Source organism: Sabethes cyaneus, chromosome 3 (assembly GCF_943734655.1).
Source record: "Sabethes cyaneus chromosome 3, idSabCyanKW18_F2, whole genome shotgun sequence".
NCBI classification, from domain to species: Eukaryota; Metazoa; Arthropoda; class Insecta; order Diptera; family Culicidae; genus Sabethes; species Sabethes cyaneus.
Genome location: NC_071355.1, coordinates 175781434 through 175796086, shown reverse-complemented (window position 1 = coordinate 175796086; position 14653 = coordinate 175781434). Strand labels below are relative to the sequence as shown.

The 14653-nt window shown below is 37.8% G+C and overlaps 1 protein-coding gene across 1 annotated transcript; it reads right to left on the bottom strand.

Moving 5' to 3' along the window:
- Positions 1–5567: 5567 nt before the first annotated feature.
- Positions 5568–13861, bottom strand: LOC128743524 (meiosis regulator and mRNA stability factor 1). The gene is made up of 10 exons (XM_053840120.1): positions 13721–13861; positions 13138–13659; positions 12402–13077; positions 8045–8760; positions 7538–7978; positions 7288–7441; positions 7049–7156; positions 6059–6891; positions 5787–5876; positions 5568–5693 (listed from the first exon to the last, which is right to left on the bottom strand). Exons 1-10 carry the CDS (start codon positions 13859–13861, stop codon positions 5568–5570), a joined length of 3807 nt encoding a protein of 1268 aa, XP_053696095.1.
- Positions 13862–14653: the final 792 nt, after the last annotated feature.

Below are 14653 nucleotides of genomic sequence, written 5' to 3'. Positions count from 1 at the left end.
TCGATTTTCCTGCTTCCGTATTTTCTACTTTTCTGTTCCTCTTTTTCTATCCCGTTTTTTTATTTTCTTTTTGTTTTGTTTTTTCTTCTTTTATGTCCAGTTTGTCCTCATTTTCTTTCTCGTTTTTCTTTCTTTTTTCTCATATGTCTTGTCATTTGTTTTTCCTTGATTTTTCATTTCTTCTTTTTTTGCCTTGTGTTCCTTTTTTCCCGTTTTTTACTTTTCTACATTTTCTCTTTTTACGTATCGTTTTCTACCCCATCGTGTCACGATTTTTCTTTCGTTTTTTTTATGCCAGTTTTTCGTCTTTTTCTATCTTTTATTTATCGCCTATCTCTAACCTGTTTGTCCGGTTTTTGTCACGTTTTCTTCTGTGATAATTTCCATTTTTTTCTCTAGGAGCAGCAAGAGACGAACTATCTTTAGAACCATCGGCAATCCATTGGTGAATATACTAAAGAAAATTTACTGAGATTTTCATAAGAAGCTGTTTGCTCGTTTGGTTCATGCAATATGATTTTTACAATTAGGTAAATAATCCGTTTCTTATAGCATTTTTTTCAGCTTTCCAATGGTGGACTTGAAGTTAAAATCGGTCGGGGGGCTCACGGCGAAAACGGCGATGTTTTGATAAAATCCAATATGGCCGCCAAAAAATTTTGCAGAATTGTACCATATGTTAGTTGTTGTATTGCAAAATTAGAAAATATCACATGACATAGATCGCAAGGTTCGGTAAAAGATCAATTTTTTCAAACTATCCGCCCATTGGTGAACGGGGGGATCCACTGTTTCGAGGTATTAAAAGTGCATTTTTCTTTTTTTAACCATTTTCAGTAGTGGTCCGTTTCAGCGAGAATTACTGATATGCAACAAGGCATGAAAAATAAATATAAAATAGTGAGAATTTAAAGGAAATACAGAATTACTTTCTATAAATATAGCAGTTACACTAAACACATACTCTAATGACATGTTTATATAATTCTTTGTTGGACTTTTCTCTTTCTCGTTATGAAAATGCCGATTCTCGCACAAGAAAATCGTAAATATCGCAAATAGGGGACATGTGTATAATGTGCCTAGGTGGTCAATACGCCCTAGTTCGTTTATTCGCAAACTAGCATAAATTGAAATGCAAAACTAACGAGAAACCTTAAAACTCGATGAAACCAGCCTGCTATGCAAGTTTGATAGTTGTCACTAGCTATCAACCCAAAAGAAAAATAAATTTGTCTTCTAACAGCTTCCGATGTAATTTCTAGGTCGTTTCTAGGTTAAACTTTCTACGTTAAACTAGGTTTATTTGATGTGAAAACCAGTGTTGGGCACCGCTAATTCGCTAATTCGCTAACCGATGCAATTTGCTCGATAATCGTGGAAATTTCGCTAATCACTAATCGCAAACTGCAAATTACCAGTTACTGTTTATTTTTGAACATATCGCAACAACTTGCATTGTAATCTATCGCTGTACAAATTATTTGTAATTTACATTTATTACATAACTTTTCTTAATTTACCTAAGATCAAAACCTATTATAATGGATAAAATACTTTACAGTTTGTTAATTTTCAAATAAACAGCAGCACTTTATTTGCAATCATGGCCCAGCAAAAATGCGGCTAGTCTGAGTATAAATTGTAAACTATAACTAGCGTTTCTCGATTAGTCGGTTAGCGAATTAGCGAATTAGCGGTGCCCAACACTGGTGAAAACACAATGATTTGAAAACATCTAAAAAAGTTTAACTTTCCACAAAATAGTGTAGGCATATCAATCTCACAAATAGTCGAAACACAACGTGGAGCGTATTATACTGCAGCTGGGGCATATTGTCCGCACAAACGTCAAACCCAAATTTTAGACGCTGTTTTCAAATAATTCCTAGCATTTTTATTCCACAATATTAAAGGAAGTAAATAGTTGCAATTGATTTTCAGCTCAAAAAGTAACATATATTCGTAATTGTCACGTTATTCTTGGGAAGCCTGTTTGAGATATATTGATTTATTCTTAAGGGGGGCATATTATGCTACCTTACTTTATGTTTGCGATACATTTCATGAAAACGTGCGGCATTTTTTCGCTGCTGAAGTTGTCTCCCATGGTGTCAGCTGGTTTTGAAAAAAGAAAACAAATGTTCACAGCTGAATTTGGTTCACATTGCATAGCAACAGAAACATTGCGAATAATAGCGAGAGATAACCATGTGTGAGATGAGCTTTTATAATATTTACCTATTTATTTACTTTTTTAATGGGGCTTTCAACCGATATTTGCTTCGCCCCAATAATCATGGTTGAAATTCCGGTCTCAATGAGTTTTTCACTACTATGATGTCAAATATCACTATAGATTCCGAGACGATAGTAAACTTTTTTTTAAAGAAATTTATGCTTTTCGTTAGAACTTAGGCTATTGATTTAGATGGATTTAATCAGCATACTTCTTTGAGGAATAACACTGCGTGGCGTTACAACAAACGCAGATTTTTTAACTTTCTGACTAACTGTAGAAATAGTACTTAATCGCATAGCTGATTTGGAAGATAATAAGTCTTACTTTACTATTTGTTAATGGTTAGAAACGATAAGTATGGAATCCATCCAGAGTTTGCCAAAAAATAATTGGAAACGTGTAGTCTGACATGTACGAAAATTAGTAGGAAAATCAAGGGTGTTTTTATTCCCTTAAGAAGTGTCCCTATGTAAGATAGAATTTATTTATAAATTGTGAAGAATTTATCAAGACGATCCCTGCTAACGAAGAATTGTTTAAACAAGTACATTCGGTCGAAAAATACATGTGATGTTATATTTAGTTTGCCAATAAGTGAGTTTCCTATTTTGTATTCAAGTCCCGTTAGTGTTGCTGTTAAAGTTGCTTCGCATATTCCTAAACTGAACTTATCGCCTAACTTTTTTTTTCAAAACAAATTCAATTATTAAAGTATTTCATGTCTAACATATAATCAATGCATACTCGTACGTGCATGTTTCTCACGCGCACAGGGTCGCTTTGTGTTACTTCTTTGCCTTTCTAATAATGTACATCGTTAATTGGATTTCCTGTTTCCAAGCAACAATATCCAACTGGAAAACTCTTTTCAATATACATACTATTGCGTAACAAAAATCATAAACAATATCCCATGTGGCCAGTTACATTGACATAACTGATCTTTGCTGCATTTTCATGTGAACTGCTGCAGCAGTAGCATTCCGCAGAGTGCAACGTTATCATTACAATAATCGGCAGATGTTGCATTCAGCTGCCGTTGAAAAGAAGTTTCCTTTTTTCCCCCAGCACTACTGCTCCGTAGGACCCATTTCCGGCTCCATTAGAAGGATTGTTCTATTGTTCGGCAATTGTGGTTTCTGAGCCTTCGACCATATGCTGCCTCAGTAGCATCAGTTCTTTGTATGTACCTATCTACAAATATTCCTGGAGAGAACAGCATCACCACTGCACCGCACCGCAAATCGTGGTGGGTCACGCACGACATCGACAATTGTTTCAGTTCGGCAAACCCCTCAAGTTTCAGACCAGGTAAATGAATACAAGTGTGTTATACAGTGGCGCTGGGGTGAAAGATTATATTATACACAGCTCGTAATACCAAAATTTTCTTGGAGAAGTAACCACAAATATTCATTCTTTACAAAATAAAACCATCGTCTTCGTACCCTAGAAGGGATGATGTTTTACGCAAAATCACTAATAATGCACAAGTTCTCACAGTTTTCTAAATTTTCTTATGGCTCATCTTGGGAGGTTGATGGCAATGACCTATACACGTTTTCGTGAAATTTAAACGCAATTTTTCGTTTTACAATGTAGCAATTTAGAATTCAGTTTCCTTTCCATTTTCAGTATGCCGGCCGCAAATGGAAGCTGCAATGCATTTTAAATTGATAAAATTAAAATACGTCACTGAAAAGAGTATTTTTAAAACAGATAACTTTGGTTGTTTTATATGGGTTGTGAAGAGCTGTTGATTTGCCCGATTGATAACCAAATTGTTCTTAGTTCATCGATCAGTTTTTCTATTAATTTCAAGAATATTGACGAGAGACTAATGGGTCTAAATGATTTGGGAGAAGATTTGTCTTTTTTATTTGCTTTTGGTATAAATATTGCCCTGACTTTCCTCCACATTTTTGGAATACAAAATACAGTTCAAAACTTGATCTAAACAATTTTACTGAAGCAGCAATTATTGCCGATTTGCACTTTTGAATAAGTACTGAAAACATTCTATCTGGGCTGAAAGGATCTGGACTAACATGGACTGAATCTACAGCCCGTTCAATTTTAAAGAGAACACTGGAGTTACAAATTTAAAACATATTTAGCACGCTAATTTGAGTTGATTTCCATACATTTCTGTATCTTCCAGTTGGTCTTCTGCATTCTGGTCATTGAAGGTTGACTAAGAGAGACAGGTAGGGTAGACTTCAGCAGTAATGGTAGTACCAGTAGTGGTGAACACTCGAATTATTCCATTATTTTTGCAGATTTTGGTACAAGTTTGATACTTATGATAATGGTCTGGTAGTTCGATACTTATCAAACTTGTACCAAAATACCAAATAGTCAGGTTAGTAGCTCTGGTCTTGTAATTCTCCAAATTTATAAATGTGGCCCAAAACACGTAATATTGATTCAAAGTCTGGGAGACATGGTGGCATTCAGACTCAGGCTCACTTAAAAATTGATTCATATATTAAAACGGAACAAAGATTGCTTGAACACTAGCGCGATTTTGTGGCAAGCTAATGAAACACCACCTGTTTGAACGTTTCGAATTGGAAATTATCGCATTTTACCATCTTTCAACTAAAACAAATTTTTATAGATGCATGCAAATTTATAAACTCAATTTATTGAACGGTTTACATATTTACAAACATTCATGACCGCACATTGTATCAACATAAAAAGTATCTTTACTGGAAACATTTCGATCATTTATACATAGTCTTCCATCGACCTAAAATCGAATTACCATGCAAACCGTTTTTCCTTCACACATCAATTTTAAAACTGTGTCCTAAATTTCTTCTTATACTTTAAATATCCTTGCTATCATTAATTTTAATTAACATTATAACGTTATACCATAAATAAGATCATTTTTTCAAAATTGCCTCAGCTTCGATACATGCTGCAGCAGGGCACAATTTAATTTTTCCTTCCTTTTCTCCTCACCAATTGAAATAAATTACTCTACTCTTTAAATAACAATATTAGAATAATAATAATAATAATAATCATGATATCATCAACTACTAAACAATCTACCTTAAAAAAATGTTAACCTCATTAACGGATCATAAATTGACACCTACGACAGTACAGAATGCTCAACATGTCAAATAAAACATCAAGTCCATCAGGAGAGTAGACATAAGCGATGACACATGGAACAGTGCCGTTGACGGCAATCGGTTCGATTGAGAAAGAAAATAATGTCCTTTTTTCTAAACGAGGCTAGTCTTGTTCAGCTCCACCTTCGTTCGGTCCCGGTATCGTTGATCCGAAAGGGCCAAAGGGACATCATTTAAATCTGTTTAGATTTATCGATATCAAACGAAAAGGACGAGCTGTTGGTCAGCGATAGAACATAAGGGGTTAAAAGGATCGGCAGCTTGTTGTACGTCTTTAGCTGTGGCAGCGGAATGTTAAGCTGTGAAATAAAGCAAAACAAGGATATGAGAATGATTTCACAATGGGAAGCGTGTCCTTCATTATAGGTGCCACGTGAAAAGGTGATACGTACGAGTTCATCAGTGATAGCCACTGATTGCTCCTTTTCGGCGACTGGAGTCGAATCGCTGGTCCAGATCGGATCAATCCAGTAGGGGACGTTCTAAGAAAACATTTAGAGGGTAAGTTGTTAGTGGCTATGGTCAAGCAATGTACCAGATTTGGAAACTAACTAGAAAGTTTGAATTTGAAAGAATAAACTAAAGCTTCTGCTACATAGCTGAATATTAGCCAAATTTCAAAATATACCTGTCATATATATTAATGTCATTAAATTCAACTAACCCGCGATGGTGGTGTGTCCGGTTTCGGTGGCTCGTAGAACTCCGACAAAAGTCCGTATCCCATGCTATTACAATTAAGATATTGTAAATTTGCTGTTGATTGTTGTCTACGTTCATATAATTTGCTCGTAGAGTTCTGCAAGACACTTGCGGTAGCAGCCAACGACACTGACATTGCTGAACTACCCGTGAGTTGTGACTGTTCTCGACCTGTTCCGGACATATTCACGGCCATCGCTGCAGCGTTACCGGAAGTGGCACACATATTCGCGCTCATAGCAGTGAATTTTACTTGCGCGTTAGCGGTTTGCTGTGGAGGATGTTGTATCTGTTGGAACTGCTGCTGTAATCGCAATTGTGGCATTTCATCGTAACCATGGTATAGGTTCTCCTTATTGTGGTTTTTCATAATCAGTGACTGATTATGGCTAGCCATCATGTCGGCGGGTGCCGGGGCTACAGAAGATGCCGAAGAAGCCGTAGCAGAAGGACCCATCGCTGCCATATTATAGTTTCCGTTCAACATGGGAGTGTTGAAACGGTTGTTAGGATAAAACGGAACCGGTGGTTGATGGTTCACCTGCTGTGAAGGATGTAATGGTTGGAGAGGTTTCTGAATCTGTTGCTGCTGTTGGAGCATCTGATGCTGAGCAATTGCCTCCTGGTGACTATAGAACAAATTTCTGAAATCATTAGTCATCGAAGCGGAGGATAATTTTTGCTCGTTTACAAGCGTTTTACTGCTCGCCGGAGTGGAACTGTTAGTTGCGGTTACGCTCATCCTATCCTTTACCGGGGAGGATTTTTCATCGCAAAAGTAACAGCCCTTGATCACTGGAATGGAAAATTCAATAAATTCAGGTACCAGTTACTATTCAATATTTTAATTAATAAACCAAAAGTATGTTCATTTAATATTTGACAATTATTTGCCAAATAAGCAATGTCAAACATAACTAATGGTGCTGGTGTTTTTCTAATAAAGACTTACAAATGCAGTCACGATTCAGTTCAATGTCAGTTCTTTCATGAACGTAATTGTTACTGGCGACAAATATGTCTGGAAAAGCACCAATAAGCGAAGATATATTGGGATAGCCTGTAAGTAAAGAAGGAAGGAGTGAAAAAAAAGTCAACAACATTTATTGCTAGACCATATAGAAACCAGTATTGGCTCTGCTGAATAGGCAATTATTCATTGTCCTTTCGAAGGAAGGCAACCATACTTACCAAACTCAAAACACGTGCCAAGCGACATATTTAGAGCATGCTTTAGATCCATCACATTCATAGGGCTTCGCTGCTTGAGCACCTGTATGATGCGAACGATAAACTTCATCATCGCTGTCAGCGTCACAGTTTGGTTTCCCTTCTCTAATTCAATCTATATCCAAGCGGCCACAGGCAAGAAGAAAGCATGCAAAGAGATTAAGCGAAATATCAGTCTCAAGGGACAGTTGATTTTCAGAAATAGCCTCACCGTTATAGCATGCTTCATGGCAAAAATTTGTTTCTCAGACAAGTTTTCCTTAAATTTGGTCAAGTAGATTCGGAGAAAATCACCGAGCGGCATGCGATCTCTATTGGAGTCCAAAATACACACGCAGGCAGCGTAGGATCGCATTCGGAACACCGGATCTTCCATATGTGATATTACGATGCAGTCATTGCCGGACTCATAGATTTCCATATAGGGAAGGGCCTTGAAGGCATCGTACATGTTGGAAAATCCTAGGCAACATGGTTGAAGCTGGTAGCCGTATTTACTTTTATGAAAATTGAGTATCTCACTCAAACGAATCATCGATGTACTATTTCCACAGCAATGTTTGATGATGTCTTGCACTTGTTCAGCAAAAATACGTTTCGCCATACGATTATTCAGGAATATTTTTCTGTCCTCATCATTGCTTTGTTCCATCTTAAACAAAAAATGTTAAAAATTCTTCGAAACCTAAACCAACGAAATTTTAAAATCATTATTCACCTCAACTACTCCGGATATAGCCTCCAATAGATCCGCTAACTTCATCAGACCGTAATCACTCAATCGGCACTGGTACCCAAAATGATAGTGATAAGATCTGACAAATTTTTTAAACAAAATCGAATACTGCGGTGCGTTTTTGAACAGTTCAACCACTTCTCCAGCAAAGATGCACGTCTTTTCCAGTTCCATAGGCGTTTGTTTCCGCTTCACGATCGATATCAGGACATCCGTTTCGTTGTACACTTTAGTCACAATCGAATTGTTGTACACCAATCCATCTATGATGTCAAAGATATCGCACACCCCATAGTCCGTGACATCGAAAATCCTATTCTGAGCCTGCGAAAATATGATCGGCAATTGCGACAACAGAATTGACTTGGTCACCTGTGTTCGCAGTATTTTCAACAGATCACCGGTAAAACGCCGTATCTGGGTACGATGCGTAAGCGTAATCTGACGGTTTTCGCCATCCCCCATCACTTGAACTACCGGAGAAAGGGCTTCAAACAGTTCGATCAGCCGGGTGTAGCCATAGTCGGCTACACGACATTGCTTTCCGAAGTGATTATGATAGGCCGGAATGAAGCGGGTAAATTTCATTGTCGACTTCGGAGACATCTTGATCAGCTCGACAACCTCACGTGAAATCTGCTGCAGGAAATCGTTGCTGGGGCTTTTTGGCATATAGCGAAGGTTAACCGAGGAGGCATCTGAAATTGATGAATTTTAACCGTGAACCGTGATGCAAGTGTGAATCAATTCGTCCAAAACAAATTATAGCTATTTTTTTTTTGAAACGATGGTTTTACAATTGATGAAGGGACGATAGGGGAAAGAAATGAATATTTTCTGGTGAAGGAGGGAAAGAGCGGAAAGGAAAGGAGGGGGGGGATATTGGTAGCTACGGTTCAAAGGTACAAGTACCAGCGAATCACATGCCCTGGCGGGTGTTGTTGGTTCGAAACCGGTTATAATCTCAGATTATAGCTTGGTTCGACTCATGCACCTTCCAGCATTGAACAAACGGTAAGAGTCAAAATGACTACTTGTTAAGCATAGCTACCAATATCCACCCCCCCCCCTCCTTTCCTTTCGCTCTTCCTAATATCCACGGATTTTCATAAATTTTACGGAAAAGGTTAAAACACAGACTAACAGACGTAACACTTCGAACAAATTTTCTAACAAAACATACAAAACATACAAAACATTGTTTCAATGACACCCCTAAAACTTGGAAAAAACACTAACATCACCTGGTGCAGTCTTCGCGCTACGCAAAGCAGCTTGCTATAAATTTAGCAATGCTATAAATTTACTTGTATGTTATCTGACAACAGCGCCAGTGCAAGCGAGCGGCGTGCTCGCGCAACGATTGTTGTTTGAGTCTTGGCTTAAGTGAACATTCGACATGATCGTTTTTATTGGCGATGAAATGAGGCTTCAGTGTTACGCCAATTAGTCTGTGGTTAAAAGTTTAATTTAGTTACAAAAACCACGACAAAAAAAAAGAAGAAAATGCTGCAAAATTACAACGAAAAGACGTCTAAATAGGAACAAAAAACGCCAAGAAGCTGCCGAAAACAAGCGACCAAAAATGCCGTCAAAAACGACGAAAATACAATAAAAAAATGGCAAAAAGACCACGAAAAGACAACAAAAATATAACGTAGAGATCACAAAGAGACGACGACCAGAGAATGCAACAAACAGATGACAATGAACGGCGAAAAGGCAACGATAATATGACGAATAAACAACGTCTTATCGACGAAAAGACGATGAAAGAACGAAAAAGACTGTAAATAAACAAAAAAAACAGACAACGAACAGACAACGAATAGACAGTGAAAAGACGACGGAATAATGACGAAGAAGTGAAGACAAGTAGGCGAAAAGACGATGAAGAAAAACCAGAGACGACAAAAGATGGCGAATATACATACGTCAGAAAGATGTCAAAAAACGCAACAAAGGCGATAAAAATGCCAAGAAAAATATAGTACGAAACAATGGAGAGACTATAAATAGATGCAGAAAACGCAATGAAAAAACAATAAAAAGACATTTTGATTAAAGCAGAGGAGCGTTTGGTGCGAAAAATGTTAGACTGGGTAAGTTTCGATCTTCGGCTAAAAATATATTGGGTTTAGTTTGTGGCAGTGGGACTCCAACCCACAATTTCTCGATTAGTACTCGAGTGCTTTACGCATATAAACTATACACCACCCATGTATTGATTAGTCTCAGATCTAGTTTTGTCCCTACCAGTCCAAGCATTACATCTTTCGCACACATATGCTCCCCCGGTGACGGTTATTATTTGTAATACGAGATTGAAACGCTCCTCTGCTTTAATCGAAATAGAGTTTACGTTTGACCGCGAAAAAGTCAGTATCACTAAAACGGATAATAAAAAGACAGCGAAATCGCGGTAAGAAAAGTCAAAAATGATTACAAATGACGACTCCATCAGACCAAAAACGCTACAAAAGATGATAAAAAATCATAACAAACAGCTGAAAACAGATAAAGGGCGATGCAAAGTTGTTAAAAAGCTAGAAAACTAGAAAGATAGATGTAAGGGAACGAAAATCGACTAACAAACGTTAAAAAGACAATAAACCAAAACAACGAAGGGTTAATCCCGGTGTGTTGGTTAGCGTTCAATACAGATCGAAATTGATTTACACAGCAAACACTCTAACCACACTAACCTTTAAATGAAGCACAAATTTCAAATAAAATTTCGTTAAAACCAAACTAGTTTGAGGCGCAATTATAACCCTTTCTTCTGTGATAAAACAGTTTATAAAACTACGGATTTTTTTCACGAAACCCTGATATCACTGGCACTGGAATACAGATTTTGCATTACTTTTTCTTTTCTTCTTCATCTTCGGCCTCGATTCTACTCACGGGCGGGGGTGCGAGCCCTGGCTAGTAATCGAAATCAGCAGCTTATAGAGAACTGAACTGAGAGGCTGATCATATCACTCAATACTTATAACTTAGTTACTTATTCACTCAATAACTCGCATCATTAAGCCAACGACACTCATTGAGGATACGAAATGTGTGTCGCTGGTAATGATGACAGATGCTCGCGAGCTACTGAATTACTTTGGGCAGTCTCTCAGTTCAGTTCTCTACTGTTGGCTAAATACTTACACGCAAAAACTCGTCGCAGTGCATGAATAAATAAGAGCGAGAGTCCGTAAGGAATGCTTATGCCAGCGTGTTCGTTAAAATTAGTACGCGTGTGTGCGAAAATTAGACCACACATGTGTGGGCTTCGCAACACAGCTTTTAAAGAGGTTATGAAAACATTCTGAAGCGTGACCCGCTTAGCAGTATAATGGTTTTATGACTTCTTTCAGAATGTTGAGCGCAAGGACGGCTCGATAACTTTGACTCAATTTGGATTCATTTGACAGTACCGTCTCAGCCGAGTCAAATTCAAAAAGTTATATATAGCACTTGTAGAACTAATAATTATCTAGTTTTGCTGAACAAAGCTAAGCTGCATCTTTTGTATTTATAATGCTATACGGGCAAATGAATGTTACTGGGCTACCAACGGAAAGTATTGTAGCACTGTAAATACAAAAGATACTGCAAAACTTTATTCAGAAATTTTGTAGATAATAACTAGCTCTACATATGTACCATACATAACATTTTCCAATTTTGCTTGGCTGAGACGGTATTGTCAAATGAATCAAAGTTGAGTCAAAGTGATTAAACCATGCCTGGTTGTGAGAATTTCCAAGTTTTATTAGCAGTTTTCTAAACTTGGTGTTGAAAACCATTTGAAGAGTATAATAAAGCTTGAATGGTCATTTGAACGTTGTTCGGAAAGCTAAGATAAGGGATGAATTGAAGAGTTTCTCTTACGATACGAGTTGTAGCGGACCGTAGCGCGAGTTGGACAAATCCTGGTAGTGAACAAACGCCCAAGGAAGCACTACGAGAATTTTCTGACAAAATACGATTGCTATTATATCGATTATGAAGTGCTCAGTGCTAATCGAGAAAACTTCCAGCCTGAAAAAAATCGTGAATTGATCGGTAATCGGTCCAAGGATACTAATGTAAAAGCTGACCGATCTACTGCGCTAACCATAGAGCTTCAAAACCCCCATCCTATACTTATAATTCACTACAAAAATGGATTTTTAGAGTATCATCAAAATATCTCTAAAATCTTACACCAACTTTTTAATTAAACATCAATTGCAATGCTAAGCTGAAGGTTAGACTTTCGAAATAAGAATCTATTAGAAATTGTTCATTTTAAAGGTAGAACGGAACGAACGGTTTTGGACGGAATAACTTTCAATTTACTCACCATCGTTATCCTTGATGGAATTAAGCTCATGATCCAACCAAGTAAGCACTTTGATTCCGAAATTATTGTTAACGATTTGTACCCCCCTGATGCAGCACAGCAAATGCTCCAGCGGAACTCCGGCATCGTTTGGTGTTATTTTCATCTTTAACTCATTTTCGATACAGTACAGGATGCTGGCTACCGGAATGTCATCCTTGTGGGTTTTAAGCAGCGAATAGATAACTGACTGCAGCTGGCTTATGCTCATCATAACGTTGGGCAGCGGTTCGATCTCTTGCTCTGCCCAACCCTTTTCCTTTTCCTGCTTAAAGTGGTATATGCAGTAAGGAACACTGTGCTGCGACGATTCGATCAACGGGTTGTTTTGCAGGGAATTGATCACATCCGGCTGCAAGCAGATGAACTTCTCTTCGTTTTTGTCCAGCGTAATGGTGCACACGTCCGGCATTCGGTACAGATCTAAAACACTGATCGAAGATTTGAACCGTGATTGAAACAATTCACGAAACTTGTTGATGGGTAGACTATATAAAGGAACATCTTTCAGCAAACCAGCGACCTGGCACCGAAGAGCGGAGGATTCTGCAGATGACGGATCTTTTATATAGGAAACAACCATGCGCTTATGGCCGATCTTCTTGCGGTGAAGATTTGCAACCACCAGCTTGGCAAACTGTAAATTTTCAAGAGAAGTTAGGCTTTGCAGGTACGGTGGAGATATTAATGAACTCACTTGAGCTGAGGGGACTTTCACCTTCGCCAGCGAAGGACTTTCAATGGTCAACGATAGAACAGGTGTGATAGATTTTAGTTGACACAGTAGATATTGATGCATTTTGTGCTCTTCGATTGAAGGATCCAGATTACTTATTTGCAATACGACCATCTCCTTAGTATCCATTGCCGCCGGTTGCATAGGTCCGTAAGGGTAGTTATACACGTTTCCGGCTCCGCCACCACTACTACCAGTGCTACACTGACTAGTGTTACTAGAGTTGCTACCGCTGTTACTTCCACCACTGTAAAATGTAGAGTTCTTCCCAGAGTCAGAGCAGCTACTATTAAGCGAGGAGTTCAGTGACTTATTGCCCGTTCCATTGGCTCCGTTAACTCCGTTACCATTTATGTAGCTGACATTAGTGCACATTTGCTGGAAATGGTTGCTCTGATTAGGCTGAGTTTGGATGCGATTCGGGTAGGGCATAAATCGTTGTTTCTGATAAAAGTTGCCATACATCTGCGGAACGTACGGTGTCTGTAATCGGTGCAAAACAACTATAAATAGTCTATTGAAGCACTTTGGTAATTTACTTTACCTGACAATTACTAAATTGTTTTACATTGTAGCCAAGATTTCCAGAGTGCCTTGGAAATTGTTGTTTGGCATTTTCTGAGCCCAAAATAGCCACCAGATCCGGCATTGTTCGCGATGGAAGACTGTAGTAGTTGTTGGTCATAATCCAGTCTGGAAGCGCATTCAACATTAGCGGGCATCCATTTTGTTGCAAATTGGCGGAACTTACCTTTTGTACGTTGGCCTGCAACGTTGACAAACAATGCTAATTAAACTTTTAAAAATAAGCACTTTCACCAATAGAAAATAATCTAAAATGTTATTATGTTAACACTTTCTAGCTAGTGATATTTATTTGTATAATTTAATTATTAAAATTTAAAACACACAAAAGAGATCACACCTGGATCTCTGTGAGGAAGGTTACTGGTAGCAGACCAATAGAGATACACTGACAATAGGAATATAGCACAGTCGATTGTCAGATCGATTTGGTATTGGTAACAATCGTAAGTATTTAGTACACAAGGTAGTCACTCACAGGAACTCTTTTTGTGTACAAAAACCAGTGTACACACCAATGAGTGTTGTAAGGAGTGGTAAAGTGGTGCTCGATAAAATATGGTCTCGATGAACCTGGATTCGAGTAGTTATTGAACAACAAAACTTTTTAAAGTTAATGCCATTTTTTAACAGCACAAGAAATATTATATACATTTTGATCAATCATTAGATTGCAGTAGAGGTTAGGTTTTTCACTTAATGTCCTATCAAGAACATTTTATATCTGGATAAAATACCTAAAATAGGTTATAGACTATAGATAGATACCTTTTAAAACATTCGATTTTTTTTGCTCATTGTGCCTGCAATCGCTTGAATTGTTATAATACCATAAAACGAGGAAAATCATTTATCATTATTCATGTTATTGTGTCAGTAATTGCTTTAAAAA

Bases quoted from the DNA above. Each gene is read 5' to 3' on its own strand.
- LOC128743524 (XM_053840120.1), bottom strand. From the start codon at position 13,861: ATGACCAACAACTACTACAGTCTTCCATCGCGAACAATGCCGGATCTG. The intron at 7,979-8,044 runs GTGAATAATGAT...TTTTTGTTTAAG, and splicing joins CTATATCCGGAGTAGTTGAG to ATGGAACAAAGCAATGATGA. The intron at 5,694-5,786 runs GTACGTATCACC...TTTATTTCACAG, and splicing joins TGGCTATCACTGATGAACTC to CTTAACATTCCGCTGCCACA.